This window comes from Thalassophryne amazonica, chromosome 6 (assembly GCF_902500255.1).
Source record: "Thalassophryne amazonica chromosome 6, fThaAma1.1, whole genome shotgun sequence".
Lineage (NCBI taxonomy): Eukaryota > Metazoa > Chordata > Actinopteri > Batrachoidiformes > Batrachoididae > Thalassophryne > Thalassophryne amazonica.
Genome location: NC_047108.1, coordinates 74,781,800 through 74,801,259, shown reverse-complemented (window position 1 = coordinate 74,801,259; position 19,460 = coordinate 74,781,800). Strand labels below are relative to the sequence as shown.

At 42.4% G+C, this 19,460-nt stretch overlaps 1 protein-coding gene across 1 annotated transcript; it reads right to left on the bottom strand.

Annotated features, from left to right (window-relative positions):
• Positions 1-654: 654 nt before the first annotated feature.
• On the bottom strand, positions 655-18,553 carry LOC117511472 (patatin-like phospholipase domain-containing protein 2). The gene is made up of 5 exons (XM_034171492.1): positions 18,453-18,553; positions 18,267-18,370; positions 2,617-2,849; positions 987-1,052; positions 655-903 (listed from the first exon to the last, which is right to left on the bottom strand). The coding sequence occupies exons 1-5, from the start codon at positions 18,551-18,553 to the stop codon at positions 655-657; spliced, it is 753 nt and encodes a 250-aa protein (XP_034027383.1).
• Between the last annotated feature and the right edge of the window lie 907 nt (positions 18,554-19,460).

Below are 19,460 nucleotides of genomic sequence, written 5' to 3'. Positions count from 1 at the left end.
ACCTGTCCATCACTATTGCGTACAAGAAAGGACTCAGAGCTGATTGTTGCTGTAATCTCATTCCTACTTCTCATCTCACTGCTGTCACACTATCCTTGTACATGTCCTGCACTACTCTCACATACTTCTCTGCCACTGCAGACCTCCTCATACAATACTACAACTCTTCTCTTGGCACCCTGCCATAAGCGTTCTCTCAGTCCAGTCCTGGTCCTCTCGATCATAATCCATCAGCAGTCTCAGAGCAAGCACTGCATCTGTGGTACTCTTTCTTGGTATGAAACCATATTGCTGCTCACAGATCACCAGTTTTCTAAGCCTTGCTTCAACTTGTCTTTCCCATAACTTCATGCTGTGGCATGTGCTACTGCTGTGTGGTTGTAAAAATGACTGTCTAAAGGGATAAAAATTAGCAGGACTCTGATAATATAATAAAAAAATAATTCACATAATTACAATCAATCAATCAGAACATTATAGGTCACTTTTGGGGTTGTGAGAACATGAAGCAATGCAAAGTTTCTGATTAGTGCTCAGTTGATTTTCTTGTGCTGCATACTGATGAAAACGTGAGTGTGATCCACATGGAAAAGTGGGGTACAGACAAAAGATCAGCAATTTGTCTGAATAAATGACAGTGTGACAAATAAGAGTTCAGTCTTCACAACATATATACAGCAGGCGTCTGACCTCCAAAGCCATCGGATAGAGGGCATTGATGAACCGCAGACAGTTAGCTATGTTGACCTTTAAGGTGATTCCGTTTACTGCCATGTCCCACATGGAGGGTGTGTCCAGGGGACAGATGTCTGTCTCTCCGGAGAATGGACATATGGTTAAGGTTGAATTGCATGTTGCATTAAGTACAGGCTGCATGCTGCTGAGGCCTCCATCCACATAAAACTGTGAGAGAAGACAGCAATATTGTATGATGCCAACAACAAATGCCTAAAAAGGAGTTTGTGCTAATGTCGTAAAATACTTACTACTCCTTTGAAGGAAGGAGGCTGCATACCACAGTACCCAGGCACAAAACAACTACACAGCAGGGCCTATTAAGCAAATAGGAAGTAAAATGGATTATTATAACCCACAAACAAACCTTTTAAAGGGAAATACACTATATTCTCAGAAACAGCATTGTAGGCATCTTGTGGTCGTAAAATGATGTTCATTTGATGGGCAACAAGCTGTGATGGACATTCCTGCAGTCAGCATGCCAAAACTTGCAAGACTTGTGCCATTGTGTTAAAACTGAAGATTTTAGTTTTTATTTTGACCAATCCAAGGCACGTGTGCAATAATCAAAATAAGATTCTTGTGTCCATAGAAATCGTCAATGTTTCATTTCAGTCCATGTTAAATGGGAAACACAACACATTTATATTATTGCTGACAATAATTCCAGTCCAACATCTTCAAGAGGGAAAAATTAGACTTTTGTTGCTTTATATTTTTACCTCATATTTGTCAGTTGCATATATAAAGTGAACTGTTCTGCCTCTTCAATATAGAGGATGACCAGTTTGTTAATTCAGGCATTTCTTTGCCAAAGATTTACTTTCACCCATAGGTAATACTCCAAGCAGCTGATGTGGCACAGCGGGGAGTGTCATTTTGTGAGCTTGAACACAGATCAGGTATTAATAGTATTCAAGTATGTTCAAGTAATATTATAAAATGCCCTGAGAATTCAAACGCAAATGATGCGCTCTGAAAAAAAAAAAAACTTCATTGGGGTTTGTTTGTACAACTTAAATTGTTGAATAGTAAGTCCCTTCACTGCTCCCTTGTTTGCACTCAGGGTCACCACAGCAAACCCGAGGTGAATCTGCATGTTGAATTGGCAAATTTTACACCAGAGGACATAGTTTGACAATTACTTTAAAATAAACAGTTTTATCTTAAAACTGGAATTGCAGCGCAATTTATTCCGTCTTATATCAAATAAGTTCAAAAATTAAACGTCACAAATTTAAGATCATTTGCATGGGTGTTTCTGAGAATAATGGAGGTGAAATAGAGAGGTTACAATAACATAAATTAAATAATTTGGTTATCTACATAATAACACTAAAATCTTTAATTCATCTTTAATTAAGTATACTAAACTACTTAACCAAATGCTTTAATAAGCCTGGGCTAGTCTGATTCTAAAAGCCTCTTGACATTTTGTAGGCAATGGTTGAATTGGAATTACTGAAAGAAAAAACATGCAAAATGTTAGACTCTGTCGATGTTTTTAAAAAGCAACTTAAGACTCACCTTTTTAAAATTGCATTTTAGTTTGATTTTCTTTTAAATGTTTGTATGTGTTATTTTGTATTTATTGATTTTATCATGTGAAGCACTTTGTGACCCTGGTCTGTGAAAAGTGCTATATAAATAAAGTTTACTTACTTACTTACTTACTTACTTACTTACTTACTTTAATTTTTTTCTTTAAGTTGAGCTATGCATCTTTTTTAGAATGTATGCACATCTCCAAATCAAATTCCATATTTTCACTCAGCAATTCTGATGTCTTGCTCATTGTGCCGATTAATCAATTTCAACACAAAAAAAGAGGAAAAGTTCAGTTACTGTTGTCCAAGCTACCTTTTCGTGCAAACTCACCTGTATTACGTCCTCTTTAGAGTTGAACTCTGATATGACAACACACTCGCCGTCAGTCAAACGGGTCATAGTCACCGCAAGACGCCCACTGGCCAGTTGGTCAGCATCAGAAGGGACATATTTGTAGAGAACACACTCCAACCAATGGAAAACATTAACGGAGGGGTGAAAGGGTCCAAACAAAAATGTTTTAATCCATTTGGCCAAATCCAGTATTTCATCCCAAATTGTCACTGAAAGACAGAAGGGCAACATATTTGTACAAATTCAGTTTGTATAGCACACATTATACACATACAGTTATACATTATACATACAATATATGTCACATATAGATATAGATATGATGGTGTTTGACATATATATGTCAAATATAGATATGTCAAGCACCATCATACATACAGTATATATCATATATAGATATTTAAACACCATCATACATACAGTGCAAGACCCAAGTCTAACGTCATGCATTTTGGGGTTAAAAGCATGAAACCTAGCACAGTTGCAGAGTGCCCCGAGAGTAATATTTCCAGATGTGGAAGCACTTCACTGGAGCCCTCTGGTGGCCACAGCAAGAGGTTGAAGTCTTAGGTCCTGCACTATACAGTATATGTCATATAGATTTTTAATACTTTTTAAATATAATTTATAATAATATATAATAATAATTTAATCATACAGATGTTTAAACACATCATACATACAGTGTATGTCATATATACGAGGTCTCTTAGATAATAAACCGACCCTTTTATTTTATTTTTTAACTATATGGATTTGAATGACATGCGATTACACCAATCATGCTTGAACCCTCGTGCGCATGCGTGAGTTTTTTCACGCGTGTCGGTGACGTCATTTCCCTGTGGGCAGGCCTTGAGTGAGATGTGGTCCCGCCCTCTCGGCTGAATTCCTTTGTTTCACACGCTGCTCGAGACGGCGCGCGTTGCTTTATCAAAATTTTTTCTGGACCTGTGAGGAATATCTGAGTGGACACTATTCGAGAAATTAAGATGGTTTTCTGTGAAAAGTTTAACGGCTGATGAGAGATTATGGGGTGTTTCTGTCGGTGTAAGGACTTCCCACGGAGCGGGACGTCCTGCAGCGCTTCCAGGCGCTGTCGTCGGCCTGTTTCGAGCTGAAAACATCCTAATTTAAGGCTTAATTCACCCAGGACATCGTGAGAGAACAGAGAAGATTCAGAAGAGGCCGGCATGAGGAATTTATGCGGACATTCCACTGTTTAAGGACATTTTTTTAATGAAAGACGTACGCGCAAATTCGCCGAGTCGTTTCCGTGACGACTCGGCAAATCTGTGTGCGCCGCGACAGGAAAAACACCTCCGTGTTGAAAACCATTTGTAGAATTCAGGCGGCTTTTAATGGCTTTCAACAAGTGAGTAACTGAGAAATTGTTTAACAGCTTGGGCATGTTCCAACTTGCCCGTTAAGGTTTCCAACGGAGGTGTTTTTCCTGTCGCGACCCCCCGCAGTCGGGTCCAGCCCGACATGCGACTCTGCCCGCACGTTCTTTCATTACAAAATGACCGTTAACAATGGAATGTCCGAATAAACTCCTCATGCCGACTTCTTCTGAAAGTTCTCTGCTCTCTGACGACTTACTGCGTCAACAGAGCCTGAAATGTGGAAGTTTTCAACTTGAAACGGCGAGACGCTGCCGCCTCGAAGCGCAGATCGCCGTCAGGCGCCGTGGACCGTCCTTAAAGCGACACTACCAGACCAAAATCTCTCATCAGCCGTTAAAATTTTTACCGAAAACCAGCTGAATTTATTGAATGGTGTCCACTCAGTTGTGCCTTACAGTTTTGAAAAAATTTTTATCAAACAAAGCAACAGTCTCTGAGCCATTCCTAAACAATGAAAAAAATCGACGAGCGGGTGGACGACTCCTCACTCAAAGACTGCCCACAGGCGAATGACGTAACCGACAGGCGTGAAAAAACTCTTGCATGCCCACGAGGGTTCAAGCATGTCTGATGTAATCACACGTGATTCAAATCCATATGGTTTTTGAAAAAAATAATAAGGTCGGATACTTTTCTAATAGACCTCGTATATATATATATATATATATACGAGGTCTGTACATAAAGTATAGGTCCTTTTTATTTTTTTCAAAAACTATATGGATTTCATTCATATGTTTTTACGTCAGACATGCTTGAACCCTCGTGCGCATGCGTGAGTTTTTCCACGCCTGTCGGTGACGTCATTCGCCTGTGAGCACTCCTTGTGGGAGGACTCGTCCAGCCCCTCGTCGGAATTCCTTTGTCTGAGAAGTTGCTGAGAGACTGGCGCTTTGTTTGATCAAAATTTTTTCTAAACCTGTGAGACACATCGAAGTGGACATGGTTCGAAAAATTAAGCTGGTTTTCAGTGAAAATTTTAACGGCTGATGAGAGATTTTGAGGTGACACTGTCGCTTTAAGGACTTCCCACAGTGCGAGACGTCGCACAGCGCTCTCAGGCGGCGTCATCAGCCTGTTTCAAGCTGAAAACCTCCACATTTCAGGCTCTATTGATCCAGGACGTTGTGAGAGAACAGAGAAGTTTCAGAAGAAGTCGGTTTCAGCATTTTATCCGGATATTCCACTGTTAAAGGAGATTTTTTTAATGAAGCCCTCGTATATATATATATATATATATATATATATATATATATATATATATATATATATATATATATACAGTAGTGTTCAGAATAATAGTAGTGCTATAAAAAAAAGTAGAAAAGGGGGTGTTCACAATAATAGTAGTGTGGCATTCTGTCAGTGAGTTCGTCAATTTTGTGGAAAAAACAGGTGTGCATCAGGTGTCCCCTATTTAAGGATGAAGCCAGCACCTGTTGAACATGCTTTTCTCTTTGAAAGCCTGAGGAAAATGGGACGTTCAAGACATTGTTCAGAAGAACAGCATAGTTTGATTAGAAAAATTGATTGGCGAGGGGAAAACTTATATGCAGGTGCAAAAAATTATAGGCTGTTCATCTACAATGATCTCCAATGCTTTAAAATGGACACAAAAAAAAAAAACAGAGACGCGTGGAAGAAAATGGAAAACAACCATCAAAATGGATAGAAGAATAACCAGAATGGCAAAGGCCACCCACTGATCAGCTCCAGGATGATCAAAGACAGTCTGGAGTTACCTGTAAGTGCTGTGACAGAAGACGCCTGTGTGAAGCTAATTTATTTGCAAGAATCCCCCGCAAAGTCCCTCTGTTAAATAAAAGACATGCAGAAGAGGTTACAATTTGCCAAATAACACATCAACTGGCCTAAAGAGAAATGAACAAATTTTTGTGGACTGATGAGAGTAAAGCTGTTGTTTTTGGGTCCAAGGGCCACAGACAGTTTGTGAGATGACCCCCAAACTCTGAATTCAAGCCACAGTTCACCGTGAAGACAGTGAAGCATGGTGGTGCAAGCATCATGATATGGGCATGTTTCTCCTACTATGGTGTTGGGCCTATATATCGCATACCAGGTATCATGGATCAGTTTGTCAAAATACTTGAAGAGGTCATGTTGCCTTTTCAACAAGACAATGACCCAAAGCACACTAATAAATGAGCAAAATCATGGTTCCAAACCAACAAAATTAATGCCTCGCAGATGTGAAGAAATCATGAAAAATTGTGGTTATACAACTAAATACTAGTTTAGTGATTCACAGGATTGCTAAAAAAGCAGTTTGAACATAACAGTTTTGAGTTTGTAGCGTCAACAGCAGATGCTACTATTATTGTGAACACCCCCTTTTCTACTTTTTTTACTAATAGCCCAATTTCATAGCCTTAAGAGTGTGCATATCATGAATGCTTGGTCTTGTTGGATTTGTGAGAATCTACTGAATCTACTGGTACCTTGTTTCCCATGTAACAAGAAGAAATATACTCAAAACCTGGATTAATCTTTTTAGTCACATAGCACTACTATTATTCTGAACACTACTATATATATAGAGAGAGAGAGAGAGAGAGAGAGAGATAGAGAGAGAGAGAGAGAGAGAGAGAGAGAGAGAGAGAGAGAGAGAGAGAGAGAGAGAGAGAGATATTAACACATCATACCCAAGGCGTCCCCAAGCCAGCTGGGAAATATAATCTCTCCAGCTTGTCCTAGGTCTTCCCTGGGGCCTCCTCGTTGGACGTGCCTGGAACACCTCCCTAGGGAGGCTAGCTGAGCCTCTCACCCTGTCCAGGAGTGTAAGCCCAGATACCTAACAGAGGAATGTCATTTCTGCTACTTGTATCTGTGATCTTATTCTTTAAGTCATTACCCAAAGCTCATGACCATAGGTGAGGATAAGACTGTAAATCAACTGATAAATTGAGAACTTCACCTTCTGGCTCAGCTCCTTCTTCACCACAAGGGTGCGGTACAGCACCATAAGATTTCAGATACCTCCCCAATAAGTCTATTGATCTCATGCTCCAACATACCCCCACTCGTGAACAAGACCCCGAGATACTTAAACTCCTCCACTTAGGGCAGTAACCTTCCCCTGACCCAGAGAGGACAATCCGCTATTTTCTGACACAGGACCATTATATCAGATTTGTAGGTGCTGATTCTCATCCCAGTCACTTCACACTCTGCCTCAAATCTGCTCAGTGTGATCTGGCGATCACTGCCTGATGAAGCCAACAGAACCACATCATCTGCAAAAAGCAGAGATGCAACTCTGGGGTCACCAAACTGGACACCCTCCGGTTCCTGACTGCACTTTGAAATCCTGTCCATGACTTTCACAAACAGGATTGGTGACAAGGGGCACCCCTGATGGAGTCCATCACCCACTGGAAACAGGTCTGATGTTGTGCAGAGAACGCAGACACAGCTCCGACTTTGGTCATATAGAGACTGCACTTTGCAGTGAATCCAATATCAAATATTCCCACAACTCCCCCCCCCCCCCCCCCCCCCCCCCCCGTCATACACCTTTTCCAAGTTCACAAGACACATGTAGAGTAGACTCTTGGTCATACTCCCAAGACCTCTCTAATATCCTTGCAAGAGTAAAGAGCTGATCCACTGTTCCACGACCAGGTTGGAACCCATACATATACATACTGTATATGCCTATTATAGAGATTTAAACACCATCATACATACAATATATATTGATATTTCAGACACCACCATACATACAGTATATACCTATTATACAGATCTAAACACCATCATACATACAGTATATCATATACAGATATTTCACACACCATCATACATACTGTATATGCCTATTTTTGAGATTTAAACACCATCAGACATACAGTATATCATATATAGATATTTAAACACCATCATATAGGGGAGGTGGTGGTCTCGTGGTTAAAGCATGGGCTTGAGACCAGAGGATCCTCCGTTCAAATCCACAAAATCACTAAATCACCTTGGGCAATGTCCTTAATCCCCTAGTTTCTCCCATTTGTAGTGAGTACCTTGTATGGCACCCTGACATTGGGGTGAATGTGAGGCATTATTGTAAAGCACTTTGAGCATCTGATACAGATGGGAAAGTCCTATATAAATGCAGTCCATTTACCATTTACCATCATACATACAGTATATCATATATGGATATTTCAAACACCATCATACATACTGTATATGCCTATTATAGATATTTAAACACCATCATACATACTGTATATCATATATAGATATTTAAACACCATCATACATACAGTATATGCCTATAATGCAGATTTAAACACCATCATACATACTGTATATCATATATAGATATTTAAACACCATCATACATACAGCATATGCCTATAATGCAGATTTAAACACCATCATACATACTGTATATCATATATAGATATTTAAACACCATCATACATACAGTATATGCCTATAATGCAGATTTAAACACCATCATACATACTGTATATCATATATAGATATTTAAACACCATCATACATACAGTATATGCCTATAATGCAGATTTAAACACCATCATACATATAGTATATGTCATATATAGATATTTCACTTACGAGGGCTGATTTCACAGACCACAGCAGCTGCTACTAGAGATCCAGCAGATGCACCAAGAACACAAGGTGCTGTGCGAAACATCCAAGGAGCTATGTTTAGGAAGCACTGGGCAACTCCTAACTGGTAGACTGCCAGAAATCCAGAGCCGGAGAAGGAAATGGAAGGAGCCGTTTCCCAGAAAGCCATTTTCCAAAGATTTTCACTTTAAAAATTATACATTTTTCGTGGAATCTGTTTCTGTCTTGAAGGTCGTAATACTACAACAGGCTCTGTTATCCATGCACAAGGAATTCACTCATGTTTATGAAGAAATCTCAATTTGACATACCATATTGGTCATGGCCATGTGATACAACACATTATATTCTCTGTGTCTTTTTCAAAGCGCCTACTGTTCTATGGTTTTGGAGGCAAATCAACACATTATCTTGGGATTACTTTGATACTGGCTTTCCTTTGATATAAGTAACATTATCTAAAATGTAGATCTGAGTCTGTGGCAGAAGTAATGGATTAAAAATGTCCAAACACTAAGCCTGATTCGCAGTGCATCCAGCAACTGAATCATTTTTTATTGGACTTACGAATAACACTTTTAACCCATTGAGCCAAAGTTTATATACGGTGCATCCGGAAAGTATTCACAGCACTTCAGTTTTGCTACATTTTTGTTATGTTGCAGCCTCATTCCAAAATGGAGTGACCTCTGGATTTTCCTGGGGCAACTTTTTATTTCCAAAAATAAGCAAGATGTAAATGTGCAATGGACAACATACTGGGTGTGTTAATTGATGCAGTTGCTGACCCACAATGTTGGAAACACTACAATAACAACATGGGTCCAGTTGATTTAATCAGTTCTTTATTTTCAGATTTTTGTGCATTGTTGTGGTGCAAGTTTTAATTGAAGTTTCTTTTGTGCTGTGCAGTGATTCCTGTGAACGCCCTATATAAATTGGTATTATAGCTATTATTATTAATAATGAATGTGTGATTTTTCAGTATATAGTAGAGAAGCTTGAATCTTCTGTCTGACCCTTGTCGTTCTTCTCGACAAGGGTCAGACAGAAGTCAGACTACCAGAGCAAGAATTTTAGCTGAGGAAGCTTCTGCGATTTGAAGCGAAATGTCCTCACGTCAAGCAACCCAGTCCAGTCAAAGATTCAAGCTTCTCTACTAGGGAAACTACCTGGACAACTGAGAGCCTACACAGAAACTTTTCAGGATATAAATCACACCGGATTACAAATCACAGGACTTCCTGAACTAGGAAAAAAAATGTGACTAGTGGAAAATGTGGAACTGCATCTGGACTCAAGTAAGAATTTCTGTGGTGAATTAATGGATCTGTGTAAAGGATTCAGTTCAATTCAATTTATTTTATTTATACAGCACCAAATTACAACAAAGCTGGCTCAAGGCATTTCACACGAGTAAGGTCGAACCTTACCAACTTCCCTAAGCCAACACACAGGCAAAAGTGGAAAGGAAAAACTTCCTCTGAGTCTGGTCTCCTTGAGGCTTCTTCCACAACATAATCAGAGTGGTGACCCACTGCTGAGGCCAGGGGTGGTGGGCAACAAGGGCCAAGACAGTGCAGGTTTTCTTTGCAACCAATCACCTCAGCAGTTACGTTTGCTGATAAGCTTCTCCCCTGAACATAAACACCTGATCATCAATTAAATCACCTGCTGAGGCACCTGGACATCAATGAAATCCCCTGCTGAGGTGATTGGTAGATAGGGAAACCTGCAGTGTCTTGGCCCTTCACACCACATGATTGCCCACCCCTTAGGCCAGGGGTGGCCACGTTCGGTCCTCGAGAGCCACATTCCTGACACTCTTAGTTGTCTCTATGCTCCAACACACCTGGATCCAATGAAACGCTCATTAAAAGTCTGCTAACGAGTCTTTCATTCAGTCTTTCATGCTCAGTTGCTAACAAGATAAATTTTAAAAAAGAGGAAGCACAGTTCCATGCTATGCCAGTATGCTAGTCATACGAGAAGGAGAATAGATGCATCTTCAGTCTGAACTTGAATGTCTCTATGGAATCTGACTGTTTTATCTCCGCAGGGGGATAATTCCACAAGGCACACGCACGATAAGAGAAAGATCCATGGCTTGCAGACTTTTTATTCACCTTAGGGACACAAAGTAGTCCTGCGCCCCGAAAACAAAGAGCTGGCACGTAGGGTTTAATTAGGTCAGCTAAGTAAGGAGATGTTAGTCTGTTAGTGAATAATTTTATAGATTAGTAACAGAACCTTAAAATCTGATCTCACAGAGAAAGGAAGCCAGTGAAGAGATGCCAGAATCGGTGTAATGTGGTCAAACTTTTCGCTTCTTGTCAAAAGTCTGGCAGCAGCATTTTTAACCAATTGGAGACCTCTAATGCTAGACTGCAGAGAATACAACCCCTGGCAAAAATTATGGAATCACCGGCCTCGGAGGATGTTCATTCAGTTGTTTAATTTTGTAGAAAAAAAGCAGATCACAGACATGACACAAAACTAAAGTCATTTCAAATGGCAACTTTCTGGCTTTAAGAAACACTATAAGAAATCAAGAAAAAAACTTGTGGCAATCAGTAACGGTTACTTTTTTAGACCAAGCAGAGGGAAAAAAAATATGGAATCACTCAATTCTGAGGAAAAAATTATGGAATCATGAAAAACAAAAGAACGCTCCAACACATCACTAGTATTTTGTTGCACCACCTCTGGCTTTTATAACAGCTTGCAGTCTCTGAGGCATGGACTTAATGAGTGACAAACAGTACTCTTCATCAATCTGGCTCCAACTTTCTCTGATTGCTGTTGCCAGATCAGCTTTGCAGGTTGGAGTCTTATCATGGACCATTTTCTTCAACTTCCACCAAAGATTTTCAATTGGATTAAGATCTGGACTATTTGCAGGCCATGGCATTAACCCTATATGTCTTTTTGCAAGGAATGTTTTCACAGTTTTTGCACTATGGCAAGATGCATTATTATCTTGAAAAATGATTTCCATCCATCCATCCATCCATCTATCCATCCATTTTCTTCTGCTTTATCCGGAGTCGGGTCGCGGGGGCAGCAGCTCAAGCAAAGCCGCCCAGACCTCCCGATCCACACACACCTCCCCCAGCTCCTCCGGGGGAACCCCAAGGCGTTCCCAAGCCAGCCGAGAGATGTAATCCCTCCAGCGTGTCCTGGGTCTTCCCCAGGGCCTCCTCCCAGTGGGACGTGCCCGGAACACCTCTCCAGCGAGCCACCTCAACTGACTCCTTTCAACGTGGAGGAGCAGCGGCTCGACTCCGAGCTTCTCCCGAGTGACCGAGCTCCTCACCCTATCTCTAAGGGAGCGCCCAGCCACCCTGCGGAGGAAACTCATCTCGGCCGCTTGTACTCGCGATCTCGTTCTTTCGGTCATGAGCCAAATCTCATGACCATAGGTGAGGATCGGAATGTAGATCGATCGGTAAATCGAGAGCTTTGCCCCCCTACTCAGCTCTCTCTTCACCACGACGGTCCGATACAGCGACCGCATCACTGCAGATGCTGCACCGATCCGTCTATCGATCTCACGCTCCATCCGTCCCTCACTCGTGAACAAGACCCCGAGATACTTAAACTCCTCCACTTGAGGCAAGGACACTCCACCGACCTGAAGAGGGCAAAGCACCTTTTTCCGATCGAGAACCATGGCCTCCTGATTTGGAGGTGCTGATTTTCATCCCGGACGCTTCACACTCGGCTGCAAACCGCCCCAGTGCACGCTGAAGGTCCTGATTTGATGAAGCCAATAGAACCACATTGTCCGCCAACAGCAGAGACGAGATTCTGTGGTTCCCAAACCAGACCCCCTCTAAACCCTGGCTGCGCCTAGAAATTCTGTCCATAAAAATAATGAACAGAACCGGTGACAAAGGGCAGCCCTGGCGGAGGCCAACGTGCACTGGAAACAGGTTTGACTTACTAACGGCAATGCGAATCAAGCTCCTGCTGCGGTCGTACAGGGACCGGATAGCCCTTAGCAAAGGACCCCGGACCCCGTACTCCCGGAGCACTCCCCACAGGGTGCCCCGAGGGACATGGTCGAACGCCTTCTCCAGGTCCACAAAACATGTGGACTGGTTGGGCGAACTCCCATGAACCCTCGAGCACCCGATGGAGCATGTAGAGCTGGTCCAGTGTGCCGCGACCAGGACGAAAACCACACTGCTCCTCTTGAATCCGAGGTTCGACCATCAGTCGAATTCTCCTCTCCAGTACTCTGGAATAGACCTTACCGGGGAGGCTGAGGAGTGTGATCCCCCTATAGTTGGAACACACCCTCCGGTCCCCCTTCTTAAACAGAGGGACCACCACCCCGGTCTGACAATCCAGAGGCACTGTCCCTGATCGCCACGCGATGTTGCAGAGGCGTGTCAGCCAAGACAGCCCCGCAACATCCAGAGACTTAAGGTACTCAGGACGGATTTCATCCACCCCAGGGGCCTTGCCACCGAGGAGCTTTCTAACCACCTCGGTGACTTCAAAATGGGTAATGGATGAGTCCGCCTCTGAGCCCCCAGTCTCTGCTTCCTCTTTGGAAGACGTGACGATGGGATTGAGGAGATCCTCGAAGTACTCCTTCCACCGCCCGACAACATCCCCAGTCAGGGTCAACAGCTCCCCACCCGCACCGTAAACAGTGCTGGTGGAGAGCTGCTTCCGCCTCTTGAGGCGTCGGACGGTTTGCCAGAATCTCTTCGAGGCCGACCGATAGTCCTCCTCCATAGCCTCCCCGAACTCCTCCCAGACCCGAGTTTTTGCCTCTGCGACCACACGGGCTGCGGCACGCTTGGCCTGCCGGTACCTGTCAGCTGCCTCTGGGGTCCCACCTACCAACAGAGATAAGTAGGACTCCTTCTTCAGCTTGACGGCATCCCTTACGTCCGGTGTCCACCACCGGGTTCGGGGATTGCCGCCGCGACAGGCACCAGAGACCTTGCGACCACAGCTACAAGCAGCCGCATCAACAATGGAGGTGGAGAACATGGTCCACTCGGACTCCATGTCTCCAACCTCCCCCGGGATCTGGGAGAAGCTCTCTCGGAGGTGGGAGTTGAAGGCCTCGCTGACAGAGGGTTCCGCCAGTCGTTCCCAGCAGACCCTCACGATACATTTGGGCCTGCCAGGTCTGACCGGCTTCCTACCCTCCCAGCGGATCCAACTCACTACCAGGTGGTGATCAGTCAACAGCTCTGCCCCTCTCTTCACTCGAGTGTCTGAGACACGTGGCCGAAGGTCAGATGATACGACTACAAAGTCGATCATCGACCTCCGGCTCAGGGTGTCCTGGTGCCACGTGCACTTATGGACACCCTTGTGCTCGAACATGGTGTTCGTGATGGACAAACTGTGACTAGCACAGAAGTCCAACAACTGAACACCGCTCGGGTTCAGATCGGGGAGGCCGTGCTTCCCGATCACCCCCTCCAGATCTCACTGTCACCGCCCACGTGGGCATTGAAATCCCCCAGGAGAACAAATGAAATGAACAAATGAATGGGGATGATGAAAAATGATTTCATCATCCCCAAACATCCTTTCAATTGATGGGATAAGAAAAGTGTCCAAAATATCAACGTAAACTTGTGCATTTATTGATGATGTAATGACAGCCATCTCCCCAGTGCCTTTACCTGACATGCAGCCCCATATCATCAATGATTGTGGAAATTTACATGTTCTCTTCAGGCAGTCATCTTTATAAATCTCATTGGAACGGCACCAATCAAAAGTTCCAGCATCATCACCTTGCCCAATGCAGATTCGAGATTCATCACTGAATATGACTTTCATCCAGTCATCCACAGTCCACGATTGCTTTTCCTTAGCCCATTGTAACCTTGTTTTTTTCTGTTTAGGTGTTAATGATGGCTTTGGTTTAGCTTTTCTATATGTAAATCCCATTTCCTTTAGGTGGTTTCTTACAGTTCGGTCACAGACGTTGACTCCAGTTTCCTCCCATTTGTTCCTCATTTGTTTTGTTGTTTATTTCTCCAAGGTGTGATCACTCCTTTTTAGATGCAGACTAACGAGCAGATCTGATTTGATGCAGGTGTTAGTTTTGGGGATGAAAATTTACAGGGTGATTCCATAATTTATTCCTCAGAATTGAGTGAGTCCATATTTTTTCCCTCTGCTTGGTCTAAAAAAGTAACCGTTACTGACTGCCACAATTTTTTTTTCCTGATTTCTTATAGTGTTTCTTAAAGCCAGAAAGTTGCCATTTGAAATGACTTTAGTTTTGTGTCATGTTTGTGATCTGCTTTTTTTCTACAAAATTAAACAACTGAATGAACATCCTCCGAGGCCGGTGATTCCATAATTATTGCCAGGGGTTGTAGAACATTGCAATAGTACAATCTAGAAGAGACAATTGCATGGCTCAGAGTCTCCGCATCAGCCCAGTGTTGTCAACTTGGTGACTTCCTCACTAAATCTGGCAACTTTCCAAAGTTGACGACTTATTTTCTCAAGAGCGACTAGCGACAAATTTAGCTACTTTTCCTGGCGTCACTGGAGGCTTTTCTGGTGTTTGGCGAGTCAGATCTAGTCTCTGTTCTCACTGAGTGGCAGCGGGTCTCCCCACCGCCACTGCTGCTGCAAAGCCACAGAGGTTGAGTAAAGTCCTGAGGGGAGGAATATCTACAATCCTCCTTGTCCAAACACGCACGCGCGATGCCTCCACGGCTGTTCCTGCATTGAATGACAAACCTGACTCGGACTCGCTCAGCCTACTTACCGCGTTTGCTGCACTGTGACTAATTAGTCTCCAGACTTTGAGGATCCCTGGCCTTGAGAAGTTATGTTATTTTGAGAAGTGATGGCCAGTTTTAATGGCAAAATAAACAAACAAACCAACAATCAAGTTTATTTCTAGTTAAATATTATTAAGGTGTTTTTAGTCACTTTTTTTTTGTCTGTCACAACGTTTTTTTCAACAAATACATAAACAGTAAAATGAATAGCAAACGAACAAAGGACGAGGCCACAATAACACTCACAGTATTATCATTATAAATAGAAAGAAATATAAAAAAAATTGTACAATGACAAAAGTAAAGGCATTCTTTAACATTAATTCTCTTCAAAAAATTACATTACTTATAGAGCGTGGCAGTTTATGAAATCTGGGAGAGTCTATAAGCTTAATACTGCTTATATATTGTTCAAAATCAGCCAGAATTCTGTGTAAATTCCTTTTCAACACGCTACATTTATGAATTTGATGTGTGAATATGAATATGAATTTTAAAGGACATGGGCGCTGTGTATGAAAATGGCAACACCTTCAGTTGGCTAGCACCAGGTGGAAGATCGGTCCCATTTTCCATCTGTTGGATTTCACCGTCATACTCAGAAAGTATTAATTTTATGTGGGGAGGGTGATTTGACAGGCTTGGCACAATTTTGTTTGAAAATTCCCAAACCAAATATGTAGGTATCAGGGAGGTAAGGGTAAAAGTATGGTTTCAAGGTCATTGTAAGGTCCAAATCACAGTACATTCCTCTCAGATTTCCTCATACAAGTATAAAACAAAAGACATAAATTTAAAAGAGATGGCGTAATGTCACATGAAACCAGTTATCTTGATGAGCTCTACAGTTTCCACATCCTAAACATTATATGTGAAGTTCATGTTGCACATATACTTGTTGAAAAATGTTGAATGTTTCATCTGGAATTGTTTTCTTCAAAATAATTATCAGAAAATGTCAATTTCACAATGATGCGCTTTCTCTGCATTTGTCGTCTGCATCAATGAGAATCAGTCGTTCACAGGTATAACAACACTTTAGAAGATATAACATTCACTCACTCATACATCTTTAACCACTTACTCAAATTAAGGGTCACAGGGACATCATAACATAAAATAATTCTTTTTTTACAAAAGCAGGGAAAACACTGAAAATATAACATAGAACAAGTTATATAAAGCAGCAATTTTGAAATTCAGATACAGCCACATTTTACTGTTTAATTGCAAAAAGAGAGTGTATGAACTGCTAATTTAAAATCACAGCCTTCCTCATCTCAATATGAAAAAAGGCACTTCTTATTTAATTAAAAATAAATATTTGAGTTTTGTATTGCAATCAGAGATTATTAGCAACTGTAATGATTATTTGACTGGTATGATTGATGTGATTCCTCTTTTTACTTTTCATATAGACATCTTCAGTATTAGTGTTCAAACCCAACACATTAGTACATCCTCAGCAAAATTAACAGCAATCTCAAAGTACAACAACATTTTCATCACCTGTTACCAAACACTTGTACATGAAAAAGACCTTAAAGCTGCAGGGTGTAGGATTTCAGGGTGTATATTAGGGGAAATGCAACATAGTTCATTTTCATGTTCATTAGTGTAATTACCTGTAACAATGAATTGAGTTAAGAATGAACTCATACGTATGTATATGGGAGCAGACCCCTCGTGGAGGCCACCATGTTGCAGTAGTAGGGGTGGGCGATATAACCTAAAATTAATTCTTGGAAGATGACAGTATTATATGACTGTATGACTATTTATTTTCAAAGGTTTGATAGTCGTAGCATGTGCTGTCCCATTATGGATTTTTTTTTTTCTAATTTGGGAATACAGGGGTAATCCTGAGCTATTGTGTGTGTGTTGGGGCGAGGGGGGGGGGGGGTCCTTTTAATAGTCTGAGTAAAAATGCCAGAATTTTAAAAAGCATTTGGGGTGGCGGCATGGTGGATTAGTGGTTAGCACTGTTCACAGCAAAAAGGTCATGGGATTGATTCCCACCTGTGGCCTTTCTGTGTGGAGTTTGCATGTTCTCCCTGTGTTTGCGTGGGTTCCCTCCACGTGCTCCGGCTTCCTCCCAGATCCAAAGACATGCAGGTTAGGTGAATTGAAAACTTTAAAAAACTGTCCATAGGTGTGCGTGTAGGTGTTAATGTGTTTGTTTGTCTATATGTGGCCCTGCAACAGATTGGCGTCCTGTCAAAGGTGAACGCCCCATGGATAGGCTCCAGCCACCTGTGACCCTTAACTGGAGTAAGTGGTTGAAGATGAGTGAGTGAGTGAATGAGCATTTGAGGTGTAATTCTGTTACACGTTTCAGAGATCTCAAACAAGCTGTGCCTGGCATAAGGGCCACATCACACTTAGCATGAATGAGCAGGAATCAAGTCAAATCATCTGTAATGGGGAAAAAACTTCAAAATGCAGTCGCAAGGGACAGATATTCCGACAGTTGTGTAATAATGTCGTTTGAATACCCAGAATGTGGGTCAAAGCCACCTCGAATGATTCGTACATATTCGGTGTGCAGCAGCTCCAGAATGCAGGTCGAATGCAGTCGGAACACAGCACAAATCCCCACGATGCTGGCAGAATGCAGCAGGAATGTGCAGAATGCACCTCGAATGCCATACAGGTGCAGTTCATTTTCCACCCAAAGTCTGGTTGGAAGGCAAACAAGGGGAGGGGATGGGGGACAGAGCGTTGTCTTCTCTTCTGCTGTGTTTTTCAAGACCTGCTATAGCTGTCATCTGGATTGCAAACAACATCCAACCTATGAACTTAATTCATGTAAACCAGGTACCTCTGATTATGGCAGTACTGATGTGCATGTAAGTGGACTGATCAGATGATGTGAGCTCAGGCATGGGCAGTGGACCGATCAGATGACACAACCCCACGCAGGAGCTGTGGACCAATCAGGTGATATGAGCTCACGCACAGGCAGTGGACCAATCAGATGATATGAGCTCACGCACAAGCAGCGTACCGATCAGATGATATGAGCTCACACACGGGCAGCGGACCGAGCAGATGATACAGCTCCACGCGGAAGCTGCGGACTTGATCACATGATATGAGCTCCCACATGGGCAGTGGACCAATCAGATGATATGAGCTCACGCACAAGCAGCGGACCAATCAGATGATATCAATCAATCAATCAATTTTTTTTTATATAGCGCCAAATCACAACAAACAGTTGCCCCAAGGCGCTTTATATTGTAAGGCAAGGCCATACAATAATTATGTAAAACCTCAACGGTCAAAACGACCCCCTGTGAGCAAGCACTTGGCTACAGTGGGAAGGAAAAACTCCCTTTTAACAGGAAGACACCTCCAGCAGAACCAGGCTCAGGGAGGGGCAGTCTTCTGCTGGGACTGGTTGGGGCTGAGGGAGAGAACCAGGAAAAAGACATGCTGTGGAGGGGAGCAGAGATCGATCACTAATGATTAAATGCAGAGTGGTGCATACAGAGCAAAAAGAGAAAGAAACAGTGCATCATGGGAACCCCCCAGCAGTCTACGTCTATAGCAGCATAACTAAGGGATGGTTCAGGGTCACCTGATCCAGCCCTAACTATAAGCTTTAGCAAAAAGGAAAGTTTTAAGCCCAATCTTAAAAGTAGAGAGGGTGTCTGTCTCCCTGATCTGAATTGGGAGCTGGTTCCACAGGAGAGGAGCCTGAAAGCTGAAGGCTCTGCCTCCCATTCTACTCTTACAAACCCTAGGAACTACAAGTAAGCCTGCAGTCTGAGAGCAAAGCGCTCTATTGGGGTGATATGGTACTACGAGGTCCCTAAGATAAGATGGGACCTGATTATTCAAAACCTTATAAGTAAGAAGAAGAATTTTAAATTTTATTCTAGAATTAACAGGAAGCCAATGAAGAGAGGCCAATATGGGTGAGATATGCTCTCTCCTTCTAGTCCCCGTCAGTACTCTAGCTGCAGCATTTTGAATTAACTGAAGGCTTTTTAGGGAACTTTTAGGACAA